Genomic DNA, 24,500 nt, shown 5'->3' with positions numbered 1-24,500 from the left:
ACAGCATAAGATATCCTCTGAGCTGCATCTGCTGATTGTTAAATAAATAAATAAATATTTCATTATTAGCACCACAATACAGAATAAGACATTTCTTATCTAAAACCCACAAGATATGGTTTACTCTTGGGATGAGTTGGGATGATTCTTTCTAAAACGACTCAAGGGGCCGCAGTGGTACAAGTTTCACCTCTGATGCGTGAGGTCTCTTATTCGATCCCAGCTCGCGCCAAGTGTACGTAGTGGTAGGCAAGCACCCCCGTTTCTTCCCATTTTCTTCATTCCACCATTTCCTTCATTTCCCATCAACCTTTAGCCTATCCGGCGTAATCGTGAGAGGTAAAACTTAACTTAATGATTTCATTTTCAAAAACGACTCAAGCGATTTTGTTCATATTTCTTACTAACCCTACAATACGAGCTATGTCACTAACTTTAGGGGGTTACTTTCTTTCGAACGAAGTCTTTTCGAAAATTCTTTATAATTTTGTTCGTATTTCATTAGTAAACATTTTAGGTAATAGCTGTTTCTTGATGTCGATTCAGTACCGCAAGAATATGTTCCATTTCAGACTTTATATTCCTCTAGTAACCGGAAGTTGAAGGAATCTATCACTTCCGGTTTTAATATAATCCTCATATGGTAAAAACGGTAAAAGGGATAACGCAAGAGAAGGCTTTTTTATATGGGTTTAGCGTCCTAAGAATAAATTCCATCCGTGACCCCATCTCCTCATTACAACTTTAAGTTACAGAATCTACTACGCGTCTGGTTTTCAGTGTTCCATTCGCAGAGTTTGAAACTTGTTAATAAATTGTTCTATCCTACTATTCATTACAATGTTGCTCATTCGTTTTCCATCCTATAGGGTTAGTGCAAGGGCGGAGTTATGGGGGGCATTGCCCCCCATCTTTTCGACAAAAATAAAAAATGACACCTACCAAGACCACTGAGACCGACCAAAAGGTCTGCCCCCCACTACCCAACCCCCGTAGACAATTCCTACCTCCGCCCATGAGCTATTGTTTTCATTCTTCTCCACATCCACAATCGTGCAACGTTACACTGAAAATTTTTTCCCCACATACACAATTCGAATGCATAACCTCCTTTGGTCTAGTCTCCAGCGAGTGCACCTTTGTGCACGTGATCCTAGGTTATGACTAGAGGATTAAATTTGAACTCATTACGATAGTTCGGATTCTATCTTCAACGATAGATCCACGCCTCGTTTCGAAAAAGGACATTAAATTTTTCAATAAACAATTATGATCATTATCATAGTCATTCTGTCAGAATTGGCAGGTCACTTGCCGCAACTGAGAAGCTTCCATGCTGCAGATCTTCGGCTAACCTCTGTCTTCAAGTACAATTTTTCTGTTTTGATATTGTCCATTAATTGTAGTGTTCTTCATCTGCTCCCTCTCTTTCTTGCCACCATATCCTCTAGCACATCTCTCATTATACAGTTCCTTTTTACCCAACGTACAAACCACTTTCTCTTCCTCTTAACCCATTAGTGCACAGGGTCCGATAAATCAGACGCGTGCTTTTATTCATTTTTCGAAGAAACTGTATGTTTTCAGCCCTTTAATTCTTTGTAGTTCATGATTCTAGGAAGAATAGATAGTAGAATCACGAATTACAAAGAATTAAAGGGCTGAAAACATACAGTTTCTTCGAAAAATGAATAAAGCACGCGTCCGATTTATCGGACGCTGTGCACTAATGGGGTAATAATATCTAAAACTGTTCTTTTTTCCCCGCCATTTCTAAGATCCTATCATTCGTTTTCTACTCGACCCAGCCAATTCTTTCCATTCTTCTTCATACCCATATTTCCAAATCTTCCAGTCGTTTTTTTTTTTTTTTTTTTTTAATCACTTAAGCAACTGAAAGTCTCCAGTCTTTCCGTTGCTTTGGTGTAGTGTTTATATTTGTGGCAAAAATATCATACATTCGCTACTTATGCTAGAAATGACCGTTTGTTAATCTATAGACAATTTTCTGTTTTCTAATGTCCAAGAACTATCCGCCACTGTATCCAATTAGCCAGTTGAGTATTAAACATTCATACAGCAAACACTTCAATCAATGGAAAGAGATAACATCGCTTGTCATTGAAAGATAAATTGCGTCAATAAATAAAGGGTAAATTAGATTGAAATGTAATTTTCTGAATAGGCCAACATTTAGATAAAAACAAATCTGATATTAATATCTGGGCTGGGCTGTTCTCAAAACATATAGACTTTATGAGAATTGTAAATAATAAGTTTCACGTATCTTACACAATTGTGCAAATTCGCCTACACTCTGTTTCATTAGATTTCGTGGCGAAGATATTTTTTTTTATCATTCGTTACAAATTATCTGAGTAATGAAAGTTTTCCTCTAAAGGTGCCGTTTAATAAATTTTCCGAAATGGAGAATGGTCTAGATACTGTATCATTTTTACTTTCTGAAAATTAAAATTCTCATTAACTTTGAATCATGTTGATAGAGTTGACTCTGAAAAGAACAGATAAATACTGTCACCTGATTATCTGTGTTTGTCTTTTGTGATTATAAAAATGCTGTTTGATAGCAGTTGAAGGAGTTGCGGTTGATACAGTGGTAACAGATAAACCACTTAAAAAAGCAACCGACGTGTCGTTATTGTACGAGTCTACATTAACATTTGATCTAAGAAACACTTAAGATGTCTTTGGACGAGGTGAGTCAAGCCATATAACAAATTCATTCTGTTGCAAATTGTGAAAGTATGGCAAACTTGTATACTATATGAGTTTAATATTCTAAAGCAGTGGTTCTCAACCTCATTCCTATCCCCATTTTATCACATCTTCTTGCCAGCAACCCCCTTATAATTTCTGGTTTGTAATAAGGTTGTGTGGGAATTTTAATATACAGTATCTACCATGTATTTCTATAATAGTAGAATCCGTTTCTTGTATATAGTGGATATAGTAATTTTCCTAAAAGCAAATGGATTAAAACCAGATTTGGTCAGTTTATTCATATTATAAATATCGAATAGGATCCGTCATACTGTTTCAAAATGGAGGCCGTTTGAAAATTTTAAAACTTTATAACTCTCTTAATTTTGGGAAATTCGATAAAAAATAAAGTAATTTTTAATTTTAGTTTAAAAAACTTGGACAGTTGTTAAAAAAGTTATTGAGTATTTTAAATTTGATAATCTGCGTCACGAAGATTGAACCGGACATTGCCGCACTACTGAAATCACACCATAGCCAGGTACTGTATCTCATTAGCTTTCAATTTTAATTGTATTTCAATATGCAGGTTTTGTTGCATTTGTATTTTTCTGGTATTTTAATATGCAGTTCTCATTAGTTTCATATCATACCTCTTTCAATTAATTGATTTATAAATAACTCTGCAGGTCTTGAAAATGTTTAGTAGATCTATTTTTTTTTTCGTTTTTCTTAACGGTGTATAAAAATAAAACTATGCCTATCAGAACCAAATTCAAAATAATATTTAAAAATATTTCCAGTACTAGGTTCTAATTATATTTCTCTCTTCCGCTTATCTTCGCGACCCCCAAGTTGAGAAACCCTGTTCTAAACAGATGTAGTGTTGAGACGAGACGAGACGAGATACGGTTATCTTGTCTTGTCTCGTAAATTTTGTAGAAGTTTTGTCTGGTGACAATTCTCGGAGAATTCTTTCTCGTATTGTCTCGATTTTCGTAAAAAAAAATAAATAAAAAAGAAACCAACTCGTGTCGTCTCGACATTTTAAAAACTATAAGTTGATAAACTGATTATACCAAAACTATCAACAGCATTTATCAACGTTTAAAGATATGTAAGTCGTTATATTATGAAGGGTTAGCATAACCCTAGTAGCAAGGTTGGTTAGCCCAGCGTTGAGTATTGAGTGGGGCTTGATCAAAAGGGTGGGTGATGGTCGGTGGGAGCCTATAGCAGAAAAACTTACATTGGCCCAACGTTGGTTAAATGTATTGTTGGCCAACCAACTATTTTCCCGACCTTCACGCAACGATAATAGAATCCACTATTTTCCCAGTCAAGAAATATGTTACTTTAGCGTTGGCTAAATACCGGGGAACCGTTCTTTTGGTTGGGAAATGGTTTGTGTGGCAAATGATTGACAAAGTGGATAAATCTGACGTTGGGCCAGCGTTGGTATGTCACATTTTCCCAACGTTGCGCCAACGAATTTTGCTACTTGGAAAATGATTCATTCGTTTTGAAAATGTTATATTTTTAAAAGTATTACACGTAAACGCATGAAATATATATGAAAAGAACCACAAACTTACCAAATTTGTGTTGTGTATAGTTTGGACCCCCCCCCCATTGACACATCCCTGTTCGTGATTACATAAACGATGAACTTCTGCATCGCTGGAATGGGCGTATTGGTGAGAATGACTTAGGTTTGTTGCCCCTGGCCTCTCAGATCTCTCGATTTAAGACCCTGCGACTTCTTCCTGTGGGGATACGTTAAGGACTTTGTTTATTTACCACCACTACCGTAATCCTTAGTCAAGCTCAAAGAACGCATCAGTGCTGCAGTGCAAGCGATTGACAGAACTATGCTACAAAATGTATGAAGTAAGCTCGAGTATCGTCTGGACGTGTGTCATGTCATCAAAGGGGGACATGTTAAACATTTGTAGAAGGTGTATAAAGTTTGTGGATCTTTCCACATCTTTCATATGTTTACATCTAATACTTTTGAAAATATAGCCTTTTTAAAATGAATGAATCATTTCCCAAGTAGCGAAATGGGTTGGCGCTACTCCAATAACAAATATGGTTAAATGTTATTACATCATACCCTTAGTGATGGGGAAAGATTATGATAACTTCTAGGTGAAACTACTACTACTACTACTGCTGCTGCTAATAATAATAATAATAATAATAATAATAATAATAATAAAGGCATAGACTTTGTACACAAATTTACAGAGTGAGACAAGAAAATCTGTCGGAGAAAAGACGAGACGAGAAAAATCTTATATCTCGTCTCGTCTCATCTCGTCCTCTGACTAATCAGAGCCGAGACTGAACCTAGTTTTTGAGACACTACAGTCAGAAAATGATTTTCGTTATTTATTACCGCTTTCACTCTACGAGCCGGAAGTTGGACTAATTTTTACCACTTCCGGTTGGAATAGAGGGAGGGATAAGGACAGATGTGTAGGCTATTCTTGCAACGCTTAATCAGGGATGATTTCGGAAAATTTACTCTGGCGCGAGGGTACTTTTAATACATAAGAGGGACCATTTTATTTTCATATTTTGGTGTGCAGAATCACGTTCCAAATTTATGACATTATATTCGTTTACACCCTGTATATGTATAGCCAGAGTGCCCACTCTATATTTGTCTTAAGTAGTCAAAGTATTATATCTCTCAGCACAACGTCCACACTTGGTGGAATGACAATGTGAGAGGAAATCGGAGTACTCCCAGAAAAACCACACGGGCACGGTGTTGTCCACCATAAACTTGGCCGGGAATCGAATCGAAGTACTATAAACTATGAAGATTGAATGTTAACTCTCTTCTGGCAAAGATAAGCTGCTTAGGCTCCCTCACGCTACGCCACTGAATAATAACACAGCATTTTAAATGAAATATAAGTAAAGAAATGTGTTAATGTTTTTATTCATTGTTAGCTACTCATATTTCCGTTTCCTCTTTGGAAAATTATTTAACAGATCACCTCGTTCAACAAGGTCATGGATGTCTTTTTAAATGCACGTGTCACATGCATGGATGACCATGAATAGATCAAAATGAGATCGATACCTTTGCCTCTTATTAATATATTGGAACATAAAGAACGTAATTTGAATTTCGGTTACCTGTACTACAAGGTTGCTAGAAAATTAAGATTGAAAGAGTGGCAAAACTATTGTTCTAAAATCGTTGTTAATTAACAATACGGTATGTTGTAGCATATGACACATTTAATATTCAGAGAACAATCTAATTCTGACATTTTTATTCTGAGGTTGTAAGTAGCAGTATTTAACAATTGCTAACTGCCTTTCCAGTTCTAGAATAAGGAAGGTTCATTAGTACATAGACATAGCGTGTTGTAATATTGCGTCCCTTAAAAAAAAAAAAAAAAGGACTTTCCGAACAAAAATGTATGAGTGAAGCCTGCATCTATGTTTCAATGGCAATCATTACTGTATTTATTTTTTGAGCGTGGTGGTTCAGTGGAAGAATGTTCAATTGTGGTGAGACAAGGAACTGGATTAGCCTATTCTATCACTCTAGGCTATATTTGCTACTCCTTCCCAAAATGGTGCAATGTAACAGGCGCGGATCCAAGGGGTTGACGCTGAGGTATACAATGGATAAAATGGGTTTCAATCCTGCTTTACATTAGATAAAGCTGCAAATTATGGTTTAGCCCCTCCCTTGATCATATCCTGAATCCGCCACTATATATATTTACTTATCAAATCCGAAAATATTGTAGTTATTGTGAATCCTGTCTTAATTCAGGAAAATTTTATATTCTGATCCAGTTACGAGGGTCACTACGAAAGTTTTGAGATGTGAAATAACTTACATACTCAACACTTATATTTTCTCAAAGTATTCACCATTACACTGTACACACTTTTGCATCCTCGAAAACCACTTTTGGAAGCAGTGTTGCCGGTCTTTTTCTTCAAGTGTTGAAAGTTCATTCTCGTAAGCCACTACAGCTTCTTCAGGGCTGCAAAATCTCTTCCCACGCATGCGATCTTTGATCCTGGGGAACAGAAAAAATCACACGGGGCCAGGTCAGGGCTATACGGCGGATGAGTCATAAGTTTGACCTCCGTAGATTCTAAAAACTGAATTGTGATGTTGATAGTGTGTGCGGACGCGTTGTCATGATGAAGCAGGATCCCACGCAATCCAGTTCTTGGACGCCGTTCTCGAAGCTTCTAGAACACTTTTGTTAGGCAAACAGTGGTGTACCACTGAGCAGTAACAGTCCTTTGTTCTTCAAATGGAACACTTGTAACATAGCCAGATTTGGAGAAGAAAGTTGCGACCATCTTCTTCCCCACACTTCGCGGTCGCTTCACTTTCGTGGGTGGATTTTCGTCTGGAAAGATCCAAACTGTAGACTGATGTTTATTTTCAGGGTCAAATTGATAGATCCAAGTCTCGTCACCAGTAACGATGTCAGAGACGCGTCGAGAATTGCCTCCATCAAATCTTGCAAGCATTTCTTCACACCATTCCACACGCATGCGCTTCTGCTGATGAGTCAAAGTGTGAGGCACGAGGCAACCAACGAGATGAAACCTTCCTGAGCAGAAGCTGATCATGAAGAATTTTTTGTTACTGCTGGCGATCCAATGTTCACTGTAGATTCAATGTCCTTGAAAGTTGTTCGCGGATTTTCTCGAATTATTTGTTCCACAGCGGCAATGTTTTCATCTGACACAGCTGTCGCCGGACGTCCAGCTCTCTCTTCATCTTTAAGCGATGTCCAGCATCTTCTGAATTCACCAAACCACCGAAAAACTGTAGCATGGGAAGGAGCAAGGTCCCCAAATGCCCCCTGCAAACGGTCAAGGCTTTGTGTCTCGTTCAAACCACTTTTGAAATCGTAAAGGATCATTGCCCAAAAATGTTCCCTTTCGAGCTCCATTCTACACAGCCGAATACTGCTCACATCAACAAACAAGTGAAGGCTATACGGCCACGCCGATAAGCGAGGCGAGTTGAAACTTGCTTCGCTTCTTCGCTCTGGATACCACTACCGAACACAATTGTTGGAATTCAAATACTGTGCCACAACAATGCGTATCTCAAAACTTTTGAAGTGACCCTCGTATATTTTGATCTCGAAATGGGAAAACCATATTATAATATGTAAAGTAGAAAAGCACGCGTGGAAAACTATTAGTATAATACATTTGTTTATTCTGCTACAAATGAGGCAGGATCCAGTCCACTTAGCTTAGGCCCTAATCTAGACCTGGGTGTGAGAATCCCGGTTTGGTCTTATAGTGAGAAAAGTAATTCCAGGAGCGCATCCAGAATTTTTTTGTTTGGAGGGGTCTAAGCTCTGGGGGGGGAGTCCAATAGTACAAGACACTAGAATTGAACAGGTATTATTCTGCATCTGAAGACACCATACAAGTAATTAAAAAATTCTTCCACCTATATTTTCAGAGAAAATGATAGAACTAAGTTGTTTTTATAAGAGAAAGAGTACAGATGAAGTGTAAGAATAGATTTTCATGTTACATCAATTATTTCGCTGTTAAACACGTACAGCTTTATTGAGAACGTGTACAAATGTATGTTGCGTTACGAAGTTTAGTGAGGGGGGTTCGGATACCCTTGTAGGTGCGCCACTGTTCCAGATATATAGGGAATTCGTGAATAACATGCATTCCGGTGGGAACGTCATTCCAAGATGGCGTTTCGGTGTTCTCGAACGGGAGTGTTAAATCATAGAACGAATAAATCACTGTTTTTTTTTTTTTTAATATAATGACGCATATACATGACGCCTAAGAACAACTTTTTAAAAAAAAGTTTTTTAAGTCGGCAGGCTATTGTTGCTTTGACGTGCTGACGTGCGTCATCCGCTAGTAAAATCGAAACGCCAGTGTTGGCAAAGTGTTCCCACCAGTCTGGTGGCACCAGAAAGCATATTGTTCAATTCTTCCCCATAAATTTGGAGTTATTTTTCTCAGTGCAGAGCACACAAACTTATTGTCGACAATATCGTGTTCGTGGGTTTTCTCAAGGTTCTACCGTTTCCTTCCACATTTTTATTCAGCAACTATGTCATAAGAATTCAGTTTAATTAATTATTCGTGATATTTGGCCTAAAGAGCATAATGATCGGGCGTAAAACAAGAAATTCCAATTTAATTATTATTTTCATTTCATTTGTATTTCTCGTGCTACAATTCATTATTATATAAGACGTCCGTGAACTTGCCCCCCCCCCCCCACACACTTTGAGCACTAACGATAAAATTAGTGTCAATCGTTAGTGCTTCTTAGTACACCAACCCCTAACGTTAGTGCTTAATTAGTGTAGGAGCTAAGATTTATCCAGTGGCGGACTGGCCACGTTTTCTACTTGGCGATCGCGAGGGGCCCCACAGGGATCACGAGGCTCAGGACCTGTAGGCTTTGGTCGAATTTTCGCGATTGCAAATGCCTTATTGAGTCTTCCTACCAAAACGGTTGCGGAAGCCTAAGTTCCTCTTTCCGAAAGAAGTCTTCTCATTGTCTCAGTATTATTGTAAGTTTTTTGCTATCTATTTTGTACTATATATGGGGGCCTTAAGGACCGCGCCAAGGGCCCTCAACTAGGCCAGTTAGAAACTGTAATCACCTTATGTCCAGGGGCGGATCCAGGACCGACTTCTGGCGGGGCGGGGGCGGGGGTTTGTCTTAGTGCTGCTTTTAAGGGCTCCAAACTTTGGGATGGGTTTTATATATATATATATATATATATATATATATAAAATAAGAAAGCTTCCTCTTCTAGGGGGCGATCGCATCCCCTGGATCCGCCCCTGCTTATGTCATAATTTGCATTCGTACCTTGAACGTTTAATGCGAAATCTTACACTGCTTTCCTAACGACGATTCCGAATGTCTCGATTCCCATTCTATAGTAGGGGGGCACGGTGACTCAGTGATAGAGTGCTTATCACTGGTGAGTGGGGTCCCTGGTTCAATCCCTTGCCAGGTAATTTAGTGGTGGACAACATTGTGTCCGTGTAGTCTTCTCGGGGTACTTCCACTTTCTCATTCCACCAATTCTTCCATGATCATTCAGTCGACTTAATCATTCTCTTCCTTAGATTAAACAGGGCATCTACTAAAATTCCAAAATGAGCTTTCGTGACTTTTTCTTTTCCATACCATAAAGTTTCGTAACATTCAAAAACTAATAAATACCTATATTCTTCAGCACTTATCTTTATCTATCCCTACTTTCAAAGGCTGTTCCTTGGAGTCATAAAAGCTTGCTATCTTCTCACAGCTGAATAAACTGGTTAGATGCGTAGGTGGTTTTGGCAATGCGATGCGATTTGCATCGCTACTGTTCAATGATGCCAGCTGAAGGACAGTCTCAAGAGCGAATTTGAAATGTGAATTAGGCTGAATTTTCATGCATGCAATAGAAGCGTGCTTTGCTTGCGATTTAGTAGCGTCTAAGGCCGACAATAGACATTTTTGGCGGTGAGTTTTGATGTTTATACAACAAAATTTCCGTCTGTACTTATATTTGTACAGATAAAAAAGTATCCTGACCCTAAAGCTAAGTTTGACTTTCATGGCCGTTTTCTGATTTCGTAACTTTTCCTTGACTTTCATGACCGTTTTCTGATTTCGCAACTTTTTCTTGACTTTCATGACCGTTTTCTGATTTCGCAACTTTTTCTTGACTTTCATGACCGTTTTCTGATTTCGCAACTTTTTCTTGACTTTCATGACCGTTTTCTGATTTCGCAACTTTTTCTTGACTTTCATGACCGTTTTCTGATTTCGCAACTTTTTCTTGACTTTCATGACCGTTTTCTGATTTCGCAACTTTTTCTTGACTTTCATGACCGTTTTCTGATTTCGCAACTTTTTCTTGACTTTCATGACCGTTTTCTGATTTCGCAACTTTTTCTTGACTTTCATGACCGTTTTCTGATTTCGCAACTTTTTCTTGACTTTCATGACCGTTTTCTGATTTCGCAACTTTTTCTTGACTTTCATGACCGTTTTCTGAATTCGCAACTTTTTCTTGACTTTCATGACCGTTTTCTGATTTCGCAATTTTTTCTTGACTTTCATGACCGTTTTCTGATTTCGTGACTTTTTCATGACTTTCGTGATCGACAGACACCCTGTTAAAGGGCATAATTGTGGGACGTTAAACTGAAAAATTTTCATTCCATTTAATTTCCGTTCTGTTTGTCAGTATTTTTAATTCCTAATTATTGTTTATTATTAGATTTCCAAACTATGCTCTGTATAAATATGAGCTTCATAAAACAGTTATCTCCATCCATCTTTCTGTCAACACGTATCACAGCAAAACGATAACAAAGTGAAAATGAAATGAAATCTTTTGGTTTAAAGTCTCACGATTATGCCCTTTAGGGTAAGGGAGACGGTTGATTAAGGCAAGTGAATAAGAGTATAAGAGGAAACGGGAGTTTGGTCGGGAATCGAACCATGGAGCTCAGAAACCAGAGGTAAGCGTTGTACCACTTTGTTAGCATGGCCTACCAGAAACGATAACACATAACAAGGAATGTCGTTTCGACAAAAGAATTTGTTTCCCATGAACACATTCCACCTCGTCCCATATACCTCTACCACAGTCCGAAGTGCTTGAAATTCACTGCATGCATTTTTTTTTAATGTCTCGCGGTTATGCCCTTTAAGCTAAAAGACACGGACGATTGATCAAAAATCAAAATTAAAATTTTCTATTCTCATCGGGAATCGAACCCGGAACCACGTAAACCAGGGCAGATTGTGTTTTCCGATTTCAAGATTCTCATATAGGCTAAAATAATAATAATAATAATAATAATAATAATAATAATAATATGTAATGAAAAATGTGAATGAATGAAATGAATGAATGATGAATGAATGAAAAATATGCATGTTGAATCTCTTAAGAGTAATTTACATCTTCCTTTTAACCATCTATTGAAGCTGAAAATGGAAGTACAGTGGTTCAGCGGTAAAGCGCTTTCCTCTGGTGCTGGAGCTTCCTGGTTAGATTCCAGGTCATGTGAGTTTGTGGTGAACAACATTGTGTCAGTGGGTTTTCTATATGTTCCATTTCCTTCCACATTCTCATTCTACCAATTGTTTCATTATTATTATTATTATTATTATTATTATTATTATTATTATTATTATTATTATTATTATTATTATTATTATTATTGCATCTTCAATAGCCATCCATCTTCTTTAGCGACCAAGAGTAGGTTTCATTTGTCCCCTTGCCCCTGTATTGAAGCCGCCACTGATATAATGCTATTCGTTGTAACATTAAATCTTCATCAGTAAAAACGTAAGAGATAGCGTGACATTGTTTTCTTGATAAAGATTCCAATAGAAGGTTCCACCTCTCTTCTTACCTCATAATTGAAGTCGAAACTGATAAATCTATCACACACTCGTATAGCTAGAATATTGAGTTCTCGCACGATAACTTTTACGTAATTATTTTTCTGTTATCAAACCCAAACACTATTATTTTAAAAGAGTTCTTCCATTTCCCCTTTAGATACGTCGTGGCATCCAATCACAGTTTTTTTTTTTTTTTTTTTTTTTTTTTTTTTTTTTTTTTTTTTTTAAGGAATTGCTTGATACTTGTATCCACGTTCACAAGAAATCGACATGGTATGTTAGCCGGACGTGACGAAGAATACGGCGTCCAATCATATCCCACACATCTTTGACGAGCAAAATATTAGGCGACTGTGCAAGCCACGAAATCAGTCGTCTTTTCTCGAATATAGTTTGTCCATTTTAGGATACACAAGGTTGGGCATTATCCTGCTAAAATGTGGCGTCCGAAATTGTCTGAAGGACCCAGACCCTTAATATTACATTATAATGTAGTGGTCGCTTCTGAGATCGCCCTCAGTGCTTACCATCGGAAATTGCGTATTATACCTAATGACGTCCACATCATCACACCTCACGACCTGGCGGTGTGACTTTTAATACTAAACATTGGCCCATTCCGCTCATAACAATAGCGTCTAACGTGTATTTATTGTATGTCAGGTACAAATAGAACTCATTCGGAAGAAAAAAAAAATATCGAGCCACTCCGTCCGCCAGTAACAATTTATTCGAAATCCGGAATTTTTCCGATTTTACTTTCCGGATTCCGAAATTCGCCATCCCTAGTCACTACAATTTTAGCAACTTACTGAAGTAGCACCAGAGCATCTAACTTCAAGAGATTTAAGGTACCACAGGTCCAGGTGTTGAAACAATTCAGGTACTTTATTCTTACTATGTAGAAACATAGTTATAGTTTTTTGTCTTCCAAAAGTAATAAAAATTTGTTTGTTTCTTTCAGAGATTTCAAGCGATTGCTGATAAGCTGAAACAAAAGAAGCCAATGAAAGCCGCTTCTCAAGTCGAAGAAATTTATGGTTTATACAAACAGGCCACTGTAGGAGATATTAATATAGGTAACAGACGGCTTATTTTACTGTAAACATTACATACATATTTAACACAGCAACCAGAAAACAGATAAAAGTAACAAAAAGTATCTAAGAACAATGCTAGCGAAATATTTGGTTGGTAATACCAGTCAGTTATTCAACTGAATTTGCGTCCTGAGAAAGAAAAAAAAATGTTATTAACGGAGAATAGACACAGGTCTCTGCATAGTAGTCAAGCATGATACCCTCTGAACCAAAACTACACTCTCATCTGGTGGTACTCATCACTATAATTATTTCTTCTGGTTGATTTATAATACTACATACCACTAGCGTGCAGTGTTATAGACACCCTAAAGAAAAAAAATATGATTCTAAAATTTATCATACACACCAGTGATTTAATTGAAAAAAAAATATTTACTGGAACTCACTTTACGAATTTATCAGTCTCCTATGGACTAACACTGGGTTCCAACATTGTGTGACAAATATTTCCCGAAACGCCGTTTACTGTGTTCCGGTCCAACTAAACAACTGATAAACCTTACTATATTGTTTATTGTTATCCACACTATATACAGTGCCACCATCGGTTCCATTGAAAAGTATCAACTTACAGAAAATGAGTGTGATTGGAGTATTTTTAGAATAGGATTTCTAGTAGTACTTGATCGTAAAATTTTAATTCGCAATGGCAGCACGACAAGTACTTTTAAATAATGTATATAGGGTAATCATAACAATATACAGTACTAGAAAAATACTACAGGATGTTTAATATATGTACAAACTTTTCTCTTCCCGAAGATTAGTTTGGTACACTGAATTATTCGAATTGAAAATACAATAATACAAACAAGCATAAAATGTACAGAGATCACTGAAATCGGAAATCGCTCTTTTGCTGCCTGTAGAACAAGAAACTTTAATCTGAATTGATTAAACAGTGACAAATATTTCCTGTAGATAACTTTCGAAAATTGGCAAATCATAAATTTATTCATGGCGGATCATTGTATAATTTCTTTTACTCTTTTTCGCACATGGACATTCTTATGTTTTAATTAAGTACCTCTTGTTAATGAGCTACAAGTGTTTCCCTCGGATCAAAAGATTTTTTTTTTTTTTTTTTTTTAATAAAATCTTAAGGGAATTCTTAAAACCTCCGCTATCTTTTGACAAGCCGACAGGTGCCAATAGTTGACAATTGAGATGATTAGTTTTAACTTTTAACCTTGAGAATTTTCCGGAATTACTAAAGCTCTCCACTGATGAGAGGAGCTGATATAGCTAATGGTTTCACCAAAACAGACAGGGTAAACAACCATTTCCTGAATTTCTATACGTGCTTTTTCTTATTCACATCTTCCTTCACCACCTCTTTATCAGGGTAATGTTTTGGCTATTGACTTCCAAGAACAAATCGTGGGAATCCATGGCTTCTTTGTCCCCAGTCACGAACACAGAATATCTGCCTCTCATATGGGAAAATAAAGAGTTAAGAAAAATAATAAAACGGTATTTTGCATGGCAAAGATACGCAGGTAAATTTATCATTATCATCATAGGGTATACATTGCTTCAATGCGACGAACTTCCAAGATAGACAGGTAGCCAACTTACAGAGTAATAAGTAACGACTATCTTATGAGAAAATGCAAATTCAAGACGAACCAGGCCAAGATGAGTAGGTAACCAAGTTGGCAGGTTTTACTGTACTGTTATCTTTGCTAGCACCATAATAAGAAGCTTGAGTAATGTATTAGTTTCACCTCAATAGGTGTTGTGGTTATGGAACAATAATAGTGTTGAAGTTTACAAAAGAACTTCTTTTTCTGGAAAATTACATAATTTATGGCGATTTATTCTCACCCAAATCATTTTGTTCACTTCAATGATGGATATGGATTGGAATAGACCTACGTGTGGTCTGTAGACATTTATTTATTTATTTTGTTTAACACTAGTAATATCTAGAATTAAGGTGATAATAATAATAATTCAAACAACTGGAAAACCTAAAACAATTATAACTTTCGATGCCCATGTCTTTATGAGATAAAGTAAGGTTTATATTAAATTTGATGGTTTGGAAAATCCATTCTGAGACAATTATGTTATATAAATTTAACTATCACATGAAAATATTAACTTGAACTTATTATTTGTATATTTCAGCTGAGCCATCTTCGAACGATAAGGAAGCGAAACGGAAGTTTGATGCTTGGTCGAAGAAGAAAGGCATGACACAGGACGCGGCAAAAGAAGCCTACATCGCTCTGGCTGAAAAACTTCTGGGTTAAAATAATATTTATTTACAGCATTGTCAAAGTGGAACAGCATTTAATAAATTATAAATTAGTCATAGCATTTAAAGATAGAAAAAGGGCGAATTTTGTCGGTAAATATTTTGTAAAAAATCCTAAATTATATAAGAATAGTACAAAAGATTGCAACGAGTATACAAATATAAATAATTTTGTATATATATTTTAAGAAAAAATGAAATATTTTGAAAATGTAAATACAAAGCCTAATAAATCCTATGTAATATATCTGCTTTATTTATTTTTTTTCATTATTCTGGAAAGAATAGAGCTACTTAGGCACATTATTTATGACCTTCCGAAAGAGCATAAGCCTGACATTCCCCTTCGCCCGATCATACAAGCTTTTAACCGTCCAGCTTATTTACTATCCAAGTGGTTATATAGAAAACAATGATTACAACAGTGGTTTCAACTATGTTGTGATTGTAAATACTAATGCCATTTTATCCATAAATACTAATGCATCCATAGATGTTGTTCATCCGTCCATATCATTGGACCTTACTATCAATAGTACACGACCTTGGTTATTACAAAATGATACATCTCCCTATGAAACTTATTTTTTGTTACAATTACTTGAGGTATATTTGACAACCAATGTATTCCAATTTGAAAATCGTTACTTCTCTCATAATGATGGTTTAGCCATGGGCAACACATTATCCCCGATATTGTCCAACATTGTTTTAAATCAGATTGAAACTTCTATTTTGCAGCAAGATAAACTTAAGTACATTACATATTACCGTTATGCTGATGACATTTTACTACTTGTAAGTGATGAAAATACACTTTTACAAATATTTTAGCAATTCTACAATCAGCATCCTAGGCTCAAGTTCACCCTAGAACGTGAATATGATAATTGTCTTCCACTTTTAGACTTACTGATTATTCGATCACACAACAAATTTATTACAAAAGTATATAGAAAACCTAATCCAGGGACTACTTACATACATTAACAGTCAGCTCATCCGCTACTGTACAAGGCCAACATTTGGAAGAACTTCTTTCGCAGGGCATTATCATTTTGTGATTGTCCAAATGATCTTAATGAAGAAATAGAGTTTTTATACAAAATAGGAAGGAAAAAAAAACTGTTACTAGTTGTGTACTTTGCGAGAGTGGTTTAATCAAACACGTAGATCGGTGCAAGCTCCTAAAAAACCTTATTCCCAAAGATGCTAAAATTTGGATAGGTAATTCCTTACTTTCCACAACCATCGACAAAAATTCAGCATATTCTTGCAAAGCATAACACATCTGCTTATAGTATCCCCCCGAAAAGTCTACAAAAACATCTCACCGGATTTAAAGGTTATTTTGTTGATCCACTAAATAAGTCAGGCATTTATCGCGTTCAATGCGAATGTGACTCCTCATATATAGCCCAAATGAAACGCAATATTAACACCCGAATTCAAGAGCATATTAGACAATCAAAAAGTCACAAGAAGAGAGCATGTCGGGATTAGTGCTTCATTGAAAACAACATACACATAGTATAAAACAAGCTAATGTAATAGGTTCAGCAAAAATGGAGAAACAACGGGAGATTAAAGCATCATTCTTAAATATAAACCTGCTTTAAATCTGGATAATGGCAACATTGATAGAATTTGGTTACCTACCTTTGATGCATAATTTAAATCTGGCAATAGTGACGTAACACAGACACTGCGCTTCCTTCGATTCAGTTCATTCCTTTTGCCCTTTGCTCTGCTCATGACATTTCAGGATCTATTCTTTACGTTACACTTATATGGTAGTATTTATTCTTTGTTTAATACCTTTTATCACCTCTCCGTTTTTAACCTTATTACCTTACCAGTGAAGACGGAACTAGCTTGTCGTTCCGAAACGTATGGCAAATATTTAGGCTTCCAGGATTCATTAGTAACTAGCCAAGTTTTTGTTTATTGTGTGTGTAGATTCCTCCGGGTTCTCCCGATTCTTCCTACTTTCTTTACTCCACAATTTCGTTATTATCATCACCGTCTTCTTTAGCTTCGGAGCAATATCGTAGGATTTTAGAAAAAAACAGCGAATTATTTGGTATAAAACGAAAAATAAATTTAACCTTCAAACCTTTAATTAAAAAAAAAAGGAAACACTGTGTTTATTATAAAATTATTTAATACTACACTAGTTTCCAAATCAAAATTACACATAATTTCATAAGAACATCTTTACACAGCAAATAGAATATTGTTTCGTTAGAAAGTTGTCTTCAGTAAAAGAGCACATTTTTTATATCCTGCAATAGCAACTTCCCTTGCTATATTTTTCTAAATACAAAACAAATTATTCTAAAATCAAAGCAGAGAGTATTAGAGATCTAAAAAAGAAATACTTTCACAAAATTTACATTATTTCTAGAAAAAGATTTCAAGAAGACAACATAATTAAATCACAGTATAAACATTCATATATATATACATATGAATTGCTGATGATGTAAAAAGTTTCTCTCCTGGCTCATTTACATAAGACATGATAGAATATGTCTTCCACAAAATATACAATAACAGGAAAAGTAAATATAAAACCTGTTACACAGGCACGCCACAATGCACAATTAAAATTCGCAATCAGCCATCTTTCATATATACATACACATAATGCATTGAATCCAAAAACCGCGATCCTCACATTCAAAATTATTCGACGCGGGTGAATGGCAGATAAAACTCTCAGAAGCCGCTGTGGAAAATGTAAAGATGTGTTAAAAATAATTAACAGATGGAATTTAATTGCATAGCTGCTTTTCTAGAAATCCGAATTATTTAATATATTGATTTTAAATTATTGTCTAGAGTACGGTGAATTTATCTTTTAATACTACAGTACATTGTTCTTGTCATTAGGTCTTAGGTAGTTATCTGAGAAGAATTTGTTATTTTGTCAAGATCGTCTTTTTGCATCAATTCACTTTGGTTGTATTCTTCGGGACAGCCGATGTCTCCTGACTCCAACACCATTTGCAGCTCGAGAGTCGTTTTGTAGCGAGACTTGGCAACGTTTGACTCTGCATCGCCTTTCTCATTAACCAGTTTTTCACTCTCACTGATGCTACGTGTATTTAGTACATTATTCAAATCATCCCTCTGGCTCAGAGATTGGGATTGATCAGCAAAGGAATTTCTCGCAACAACTTCTGAATTGTCTGCTTCTTTCAAAATAAAAACTCTTGCTTCTCTACTGGAATCCTTATCATCAGCTTGAGCGACAGGCTGAGGTATTGCTTCAATTTCTGTTGTAACGGAATCGGAATACGATATAGTTGATTTCATTTCTTTCACATTAGAAGTAGCTAAAGGACTTTCGTTTATATCTTTTACTTCACAGACATCATCTCCTCCATCACTAAAAGAATACTCTCGGAAGCCAGTACACGATCTATCGTCCAGAGGTAAAGAAAGCGTTTCAGTTTCTTGTTTCTCTTGTGCACACAAGACTGCAACAGATACATTTTCATCAGCCTGGATATCATCTTCCGTAAATATCTCGTCTATTAAATTATTGTGTTTATTTTCTTCCGTTGTTAACACTTCACTTTTAACTTCAGTTGCTCCTGTAATTTTAAGACATGTAGACTCGTAGTCACTCCCCATGTTCTCATTTGAAACTTGAGTTCTGTCCTCAGATTTTTCAGGTATTTCTTCCTTATCATGATGGCTTGAGCCTTCTAGTTCTGATCTCGAAACAACTATTGAACCGAAGTTCATAGACTCAATATTTGATTTGCTAATTTCATCAGAAACGATAGACTCCGCTTTATTGTCGATATAACTACCAAAGTTCACGATTTCAATTGTATCAGCTGTAGTAGTCAAGTTGAAGACACATTGTGCTTTTCCACTTTCAGATATTTGGGTTTCATTTTGAGAGTTGCTGGAAATGATATTTACTTCGCACTCTCCAACAGATTCGTAATTTCCTTGTACTTCAAGAGTTTTGTTATCTGTATTTGGAGTAGCTTGGATTTCTTTGGCAAAGATTTCTTCATTCTCTGCTTTGGAACTGTGTGCAGTTGATTCTAGTGAAACATTTTCTTCTCCACCATCAGCCTTAACGATCTCTTCCATTATCTGTACCAATGTAGACTGAGCATCATCTTCAATGACATCTAGGTTTTCAGTTTTATTCGATTTGCCTTCAGCTGGAACTTCTGTACCTTCCATATCTTCTACTGTCAGATTTGTTTTAGCTGGATCAATTACTTCTACTTCTGAAGCTCCGGTATTTCTTAGAAAACTTACTTCTACACTAGGACTAAGTTTCTTTTCCGATGACTCTAATACACTGGAAATTGGTAATAAGTCACTTTCAAATTTAACGCCTGAACTTGACACCAATATTTCTTGGTATTCATTTTCTTCACTAACGAGGTTATCAGAAACAAGTGAACTAGTCACCAAAGGTTCTTTGCGTTCAGTATCTTTCTTAGCGAAAGTATCTGAAGCGGATACACGTTCCAGATAGTTTCGGATAGTCACTACAGATTCTTTGGATTCACTATCTTCGTTAGTTATGGTGTCTGAAACAGGTAGAGTTGTTACTAAAGATTCTTTGCATTTATTATCTTCCTTAGCGAGGATGTCTGAAATTGGTGAACGTACCACCAAAGATTCTTTGCCTTCATTAACTTCGTTAGTTATGGTATCTGAAATATGGCATAAACTTGTCATCAACGTTTCTGTGGATTCAGTACCTTTCTCAGCGAGAGCATTTGAAATGAGTGGACTTGTCAACAAAGCTTCCCTGGGTCCACTGGCTTCCTTATCAAGGTCATCTGAAACACGTGAACTTGTTAGCAAAGATTTTCTGGATTCATTATCGTTTTTAGCGAAGGCATCTGGAAGTGTTGGACTTATCACCAAAGATTCTGTGGGTTCATTATCTTCCTTAGTAACAGCGTTTGAAACGGGTAGACTTGTCACCAAAGGTTCTCCGGGTTCATTATTTTCCTTAGTGACGCCGTCTGAAACGGGTAAACTTGACACCAAAAGTTCTCTGGGTTCATCATCTTCCTTAGCAAGGGCACTTGAAAAGTGTGAACTCTTCACCAAAGATTTTCTGAATTTAATATCTTCGTTAACAAGGGCATCTGAAACTGGTGGACTTGTCACCAAGGATTCTCTGGATTCATTATCTTCCTTAGTGAGAGCGTCTGAAACAGGTGGACTTGTCACCAAAGGTTCTCTGCGCTCATTATCTTCCTTAGCAAGGGCATCTGAAATGGGTGGATTTGTCACCAAAGGTTCCCTGGATTCATTATCTTCCTTAGCGACAGCATCTGGAACGGATGGATTTGTCATCAAAGATTCTTTGGGTTCATTATCTTTCTTAGCAAGGGCATCTGAAACGGGTGGATTTGTCACCAAGGATTCTCTGGATTCATTATCTTCCTTAGTGAGAGCGTCTGAAACAGGTGGACTTGTCACCAAAGGTTCTCTGCGCTCATTATCTTCCTTAGCAAGGGCATCTGAAATGGGTGGATTTGTCACCAAAGGTTCCCTGGATTCATTATCTTCCTTAGTGAGAGCGTCTGAAACAGGTGGACTTGTCACCAAAGGTTCCCTGGGCTCATTATCTTCCTTAGCGAGGGCATTTGAAACAGGTGGACTTGTCACCAAAGCTTCTTTGGGTTCATTATCTTCCTTAGCGAGAGCGTCTGGAGCGGGTGGACTTATGACTAAGGGCTCTCTGTATTCATTACCTTCTTTAAAGAGGATATCTGAAGCAGATGATCCACTAATAACTGAAACATTTCTACACTCATCATTGTTATCTTTACTTGGAGAGTCTGAAATAGTTGGATTAATATTTGCAGTTCCATTAACGAGATTTTTGTCGTTTTTTGGCAAATCAACCTTGTTCACTTGTGTGTCTGTTTTGTGTTTGGGAACCTCTTGATTACCAGAAATAATTTGTCCTTCTTGAAATACACTTTGCACAACTTCTTTCAAAGTTGGTACATCAGTAAGATCCTTTTCGGGAAGACTAGCTTGAATGTAGGCAGCTTTCACTCCGTCAATGTCCTGTTCTGTTTCCTACAAAAAGATAGACACATCTCACAGTCAAATTGTAATTTTTAATCAAGCTTATATCTACAATAAGCAATAAATATTATATTTCGTTTCCTGGAAATCTCTAAGCGAAAAAAAAAAAAAAGTGTGTTAAATTTAATGTTTCTGAGAATTACTGAGATAATCACACAAAAAAAAAAAAAAAAAAAAAAAAAGCAAGAAGGTAAGTTAAAAATTAAATCATACATATATAGGGTAGGGCAAAAAATGTTAACATTAAATGGGTGTTGTTTTGTTTTTGTTTTGCAGATTAAAGCATGGTGTTCCGATATTCCATTGTGGAACGAAAGGAAATAGCTGTCTGGATGGAGTTTTTCAGTCCCCAAGCATCGTACATGAAAAATTCACGGCCTGGGCCGGACGGAATGCATTTTCGTGTCTGACAATTTGTAGGATCTACGAGAAGTTTGTAAAGACGGGGTCCATTTAAGACGATTGCAAGGGAAACAATGGCAGAAAGAGATCTGTCTGAACTGAAGAGAATATCATCCTCGTCCAGGAAGAGATGGTAGCCAACCCACCAAGTCCTCGCGCAGACTTCCTTTAGAGACTAATATTCTCAAAGGTCAGTGGTTAGAATTTTACATCATGATTTAAGAACGAAGCCATACCACTTGCAGACAGTGCAGTATCTCACAAACGCGGTCAAGCAAGCGCGTCTGAATGCTGCACAAATTATCTTGGAAATGGAAATCACATCTGACGCCATGTGACTTCTGGTTGTAGGGCATGGTCAAAGATCGTGTGTATGCCAGCAAACCTAGCAACTTGGACGACCTGAAGCACCGCATCACTCAGGTCATCGCTGCTATCCCTGAGGGCCATACAATCAACAATGGACGGACTCCACAAGTGCATTGAGCGGGATGGGTGCCATATTGAAACCCTACAACCAAATCCTTGCCTTGTAATTTCACATGAGTAAGTAAACCCCATTTAATGTTAACTAGTGTTGTAAAAAAACGGTTTTTCTTCTGTGAAGTTTTTTTTCAATAAAAAACATCGTTCTTTTTCATGTTTTTTTTCAAATGTCTGTTTTTTTTCTGGCAACTATTATTTATTGATTTATGTTGCAGATTATTGACATAATCAACAGAACTTGAGTCGGAGCCCTCGTAACTTAAAAATCGTTTGTTTCTTTGTACCTATACGAGCAAAACTGTGTGAATATTCCTTCCGGACCCAGGTCATTTTTGGCGTTTTCCTACATTTTCAGTTAGTGACTTATTGCTCAAAAGCCATTCATTCGATTGATATGGTTAAGGTCTTGTTTTTTAGAAAATGGATGTGGCTATTTTTGGTGTAAGTTACATTGCAGTCTTGCCAACGGGTGGGAAATTATTGAGGGAAACGTAGGAGTGAAAATTTACAAAATATCCCTAACCGAATTTCATTTTTTTTTTTTTTTTTTTTTTTTTTTTGTATCTAGCACCACTACTGCTATACGGGTTCAAGTCACCTAAAAAATTCTTTGGTGTGTTGACAAGGTCTAGTGAAATCCTGAAGTCGCTGGCTTCAAATCAAAGAGGGAAAGAAAAAATTCTCTGTCATCATACACATTAAATTTTGACACTTTTTACGCCTCAGAAGCAAAAATCAACAGATATGCCTGGGCTGCAGCTTCTCTAATTATCCTATTGAAACTTTTTATGGTGCGTTCTGTAGGCCAAAGAGAAAACTTTCAGGTAGTGGTACATTTGATTCAATGTAGCCAGCAAGAGGGTAATAATAAAGGGGAAAGGGGAAATTTTCCGAATTTCTCACCTAAAATCGGGAATTAATTGTTTTGGCTAGAAACACTGCTATTAGACAGACGAAAACTATCTGAGAATAAACCTTAGTACTCCAAAAACATATCCTACAAGTATCATGGCGATATCTAACAAAGTAAGCATGAAAATAAAAAAAGTATCTCATTCTGCCTCAGAAATTCACCATTTTCTTACCATTTTCAGAAAATGGTTTATTATAAACCTCAACTGTACTTCTCCTAATTATTCTAGTGAAACGTTTTATGATGCGCTGTGTAGGCTAAGGACGAAGCTTTTAGACACTGGTACGTTTGTTCGAGTGAGCCAACAAGAGGGAAATAATAGAAACAAAAAAGGGATTTTTTTTTCAAAATTTGCCCACAAAGTCTGGAATTAAAATTTTCTGTAGCTTGTAACACTGTTATCAGACACACACAAACTATCTTAAAATAAGCTTTGATGTCCCTGTAATATATCCTACAAGTATTGTGACGATATCTAATAAAGTAAGCATGTCAATAAAAAAATCTCATTCTACCTAAAAAAAAAAAAAAAAAAAAAAATCAGTTATCTTTCCAATTAGAGAACAAGGTCTAGTGTAAACCTCAACTGTACTTCCCCTAATTATCCTACTAAAATTTCCATAGTGCGTTGTGTAGGGCAAAGACGAGACTTCCAGATACTGGTACGTTTGTTTCGATGTAGCCAACAAGAGGGAAATAATAGAGGCAAAACAGATAATTTTCCCAAAATTTCCCTCTAAAATCTGGAATTAAAATTTTCTGTATCTGGCAACACTGCTACCAGACAGACGCAAACTATCTTAAATTAAACATTGGTACACCACTAATATATCCTACAAGTATTATGGCGATATTTAAGGAACAAAGCTTCTAATTACCAAAAATATATTACGGTAAACATAAAAGGGAAAAACTAGAAAAATCAAGGGCTAGAACCTAAATACGAATTTTTCATGCGCCCCCTAATTACCCATTGTAACGATCTGTACTTGCGTTTGTTAAGTAAGGACAAATGTTCGATTGGCGTAAGTTGACTTGCACTCGGACGTATAGGTACGATTTATAAACAAAAATCTCGAATTTTTGCCCAAATTA

At 36.5% G+C, this 24,500-nt stretch overlaps 2 protein-coding genes across 3 annotated transcripts in view; one reads left to right on the top strand and one right to left on the bottom strand.

Annotated features, from left to right (window-relative positions):
- The first annotated feature begins 2,589 nt into the window (after positions 1-2,589).
- Positions 2,590-15,606, top strand: LOC145672037 (acyl-CoA-binding domain-containing protein 7-like). Its single transcript, XM_081741243.1, has 3 exons — positions 2,590-2,717; positions 13,110-13,224; positions 15,382-15,606. The coding sequence occupies exons 1-3, from the start codon at positions 2,703-2,705 to the stop codon at positions 15,504-15,506; spliced, it is 255 nt and encodes an 84-aa protein (XP_081597369.1). The 5' UTR covers positions 2,590-2,702; the 3' UTR covers positions 15,507-15,606.
- A 2,057-nt stretch (positions 15,607-17,663) lies between these two features.
- Positions 17,664-24,500, bottom strand: part of LOC145672035 (uncharacterized) — a 99,609-nt gene continuing 92,772 nt past the window's right edge. For both annotated transcript variants that reach the window (XM_081741240.1, XM_081741241.1), the window contains exon 9: positions 17,664-21,595. In XM_081741240.1, coding sequence (XP_081597366.1) covers positions 18,410-21,595 — 3,186 coding nt within the window. In that variant the 3' untranslated portion in view covers positions 17,664-18,409. The remainder of the gene's footprint in view (positions 21,596-24,500) is intronic.

This window comes from Thermobia domestica, chromosome 15 (genome assembly GCF_964235325.1).
Source record: "Thermobia domestica chromosome 15, izTheDome1.hap1.1, whole genome shotgun sequence".
Taxonomy (NCBI): Eukaryota; Metazoa; Arthropoda; class Insecta; order Zygentoma; family Lepismatidae; genus Thermobia; species Thermobia domestica.
Note: the sequence above shows the minus strand (reverse complement) of the source record. Positions and strands in the feature narration are given on the sequence as shown.

Coding starts and splice junctions, on each gene's coding strand:
- LOC145672037 (XM_081741243.1), top strand. Junction 13,225..15,381: donor TGTAGGAGATATTAATATAG/GTAACAGACGGC, acceptor TGTATATTTCAG/CTGAGCCATCTTCGAACGAT.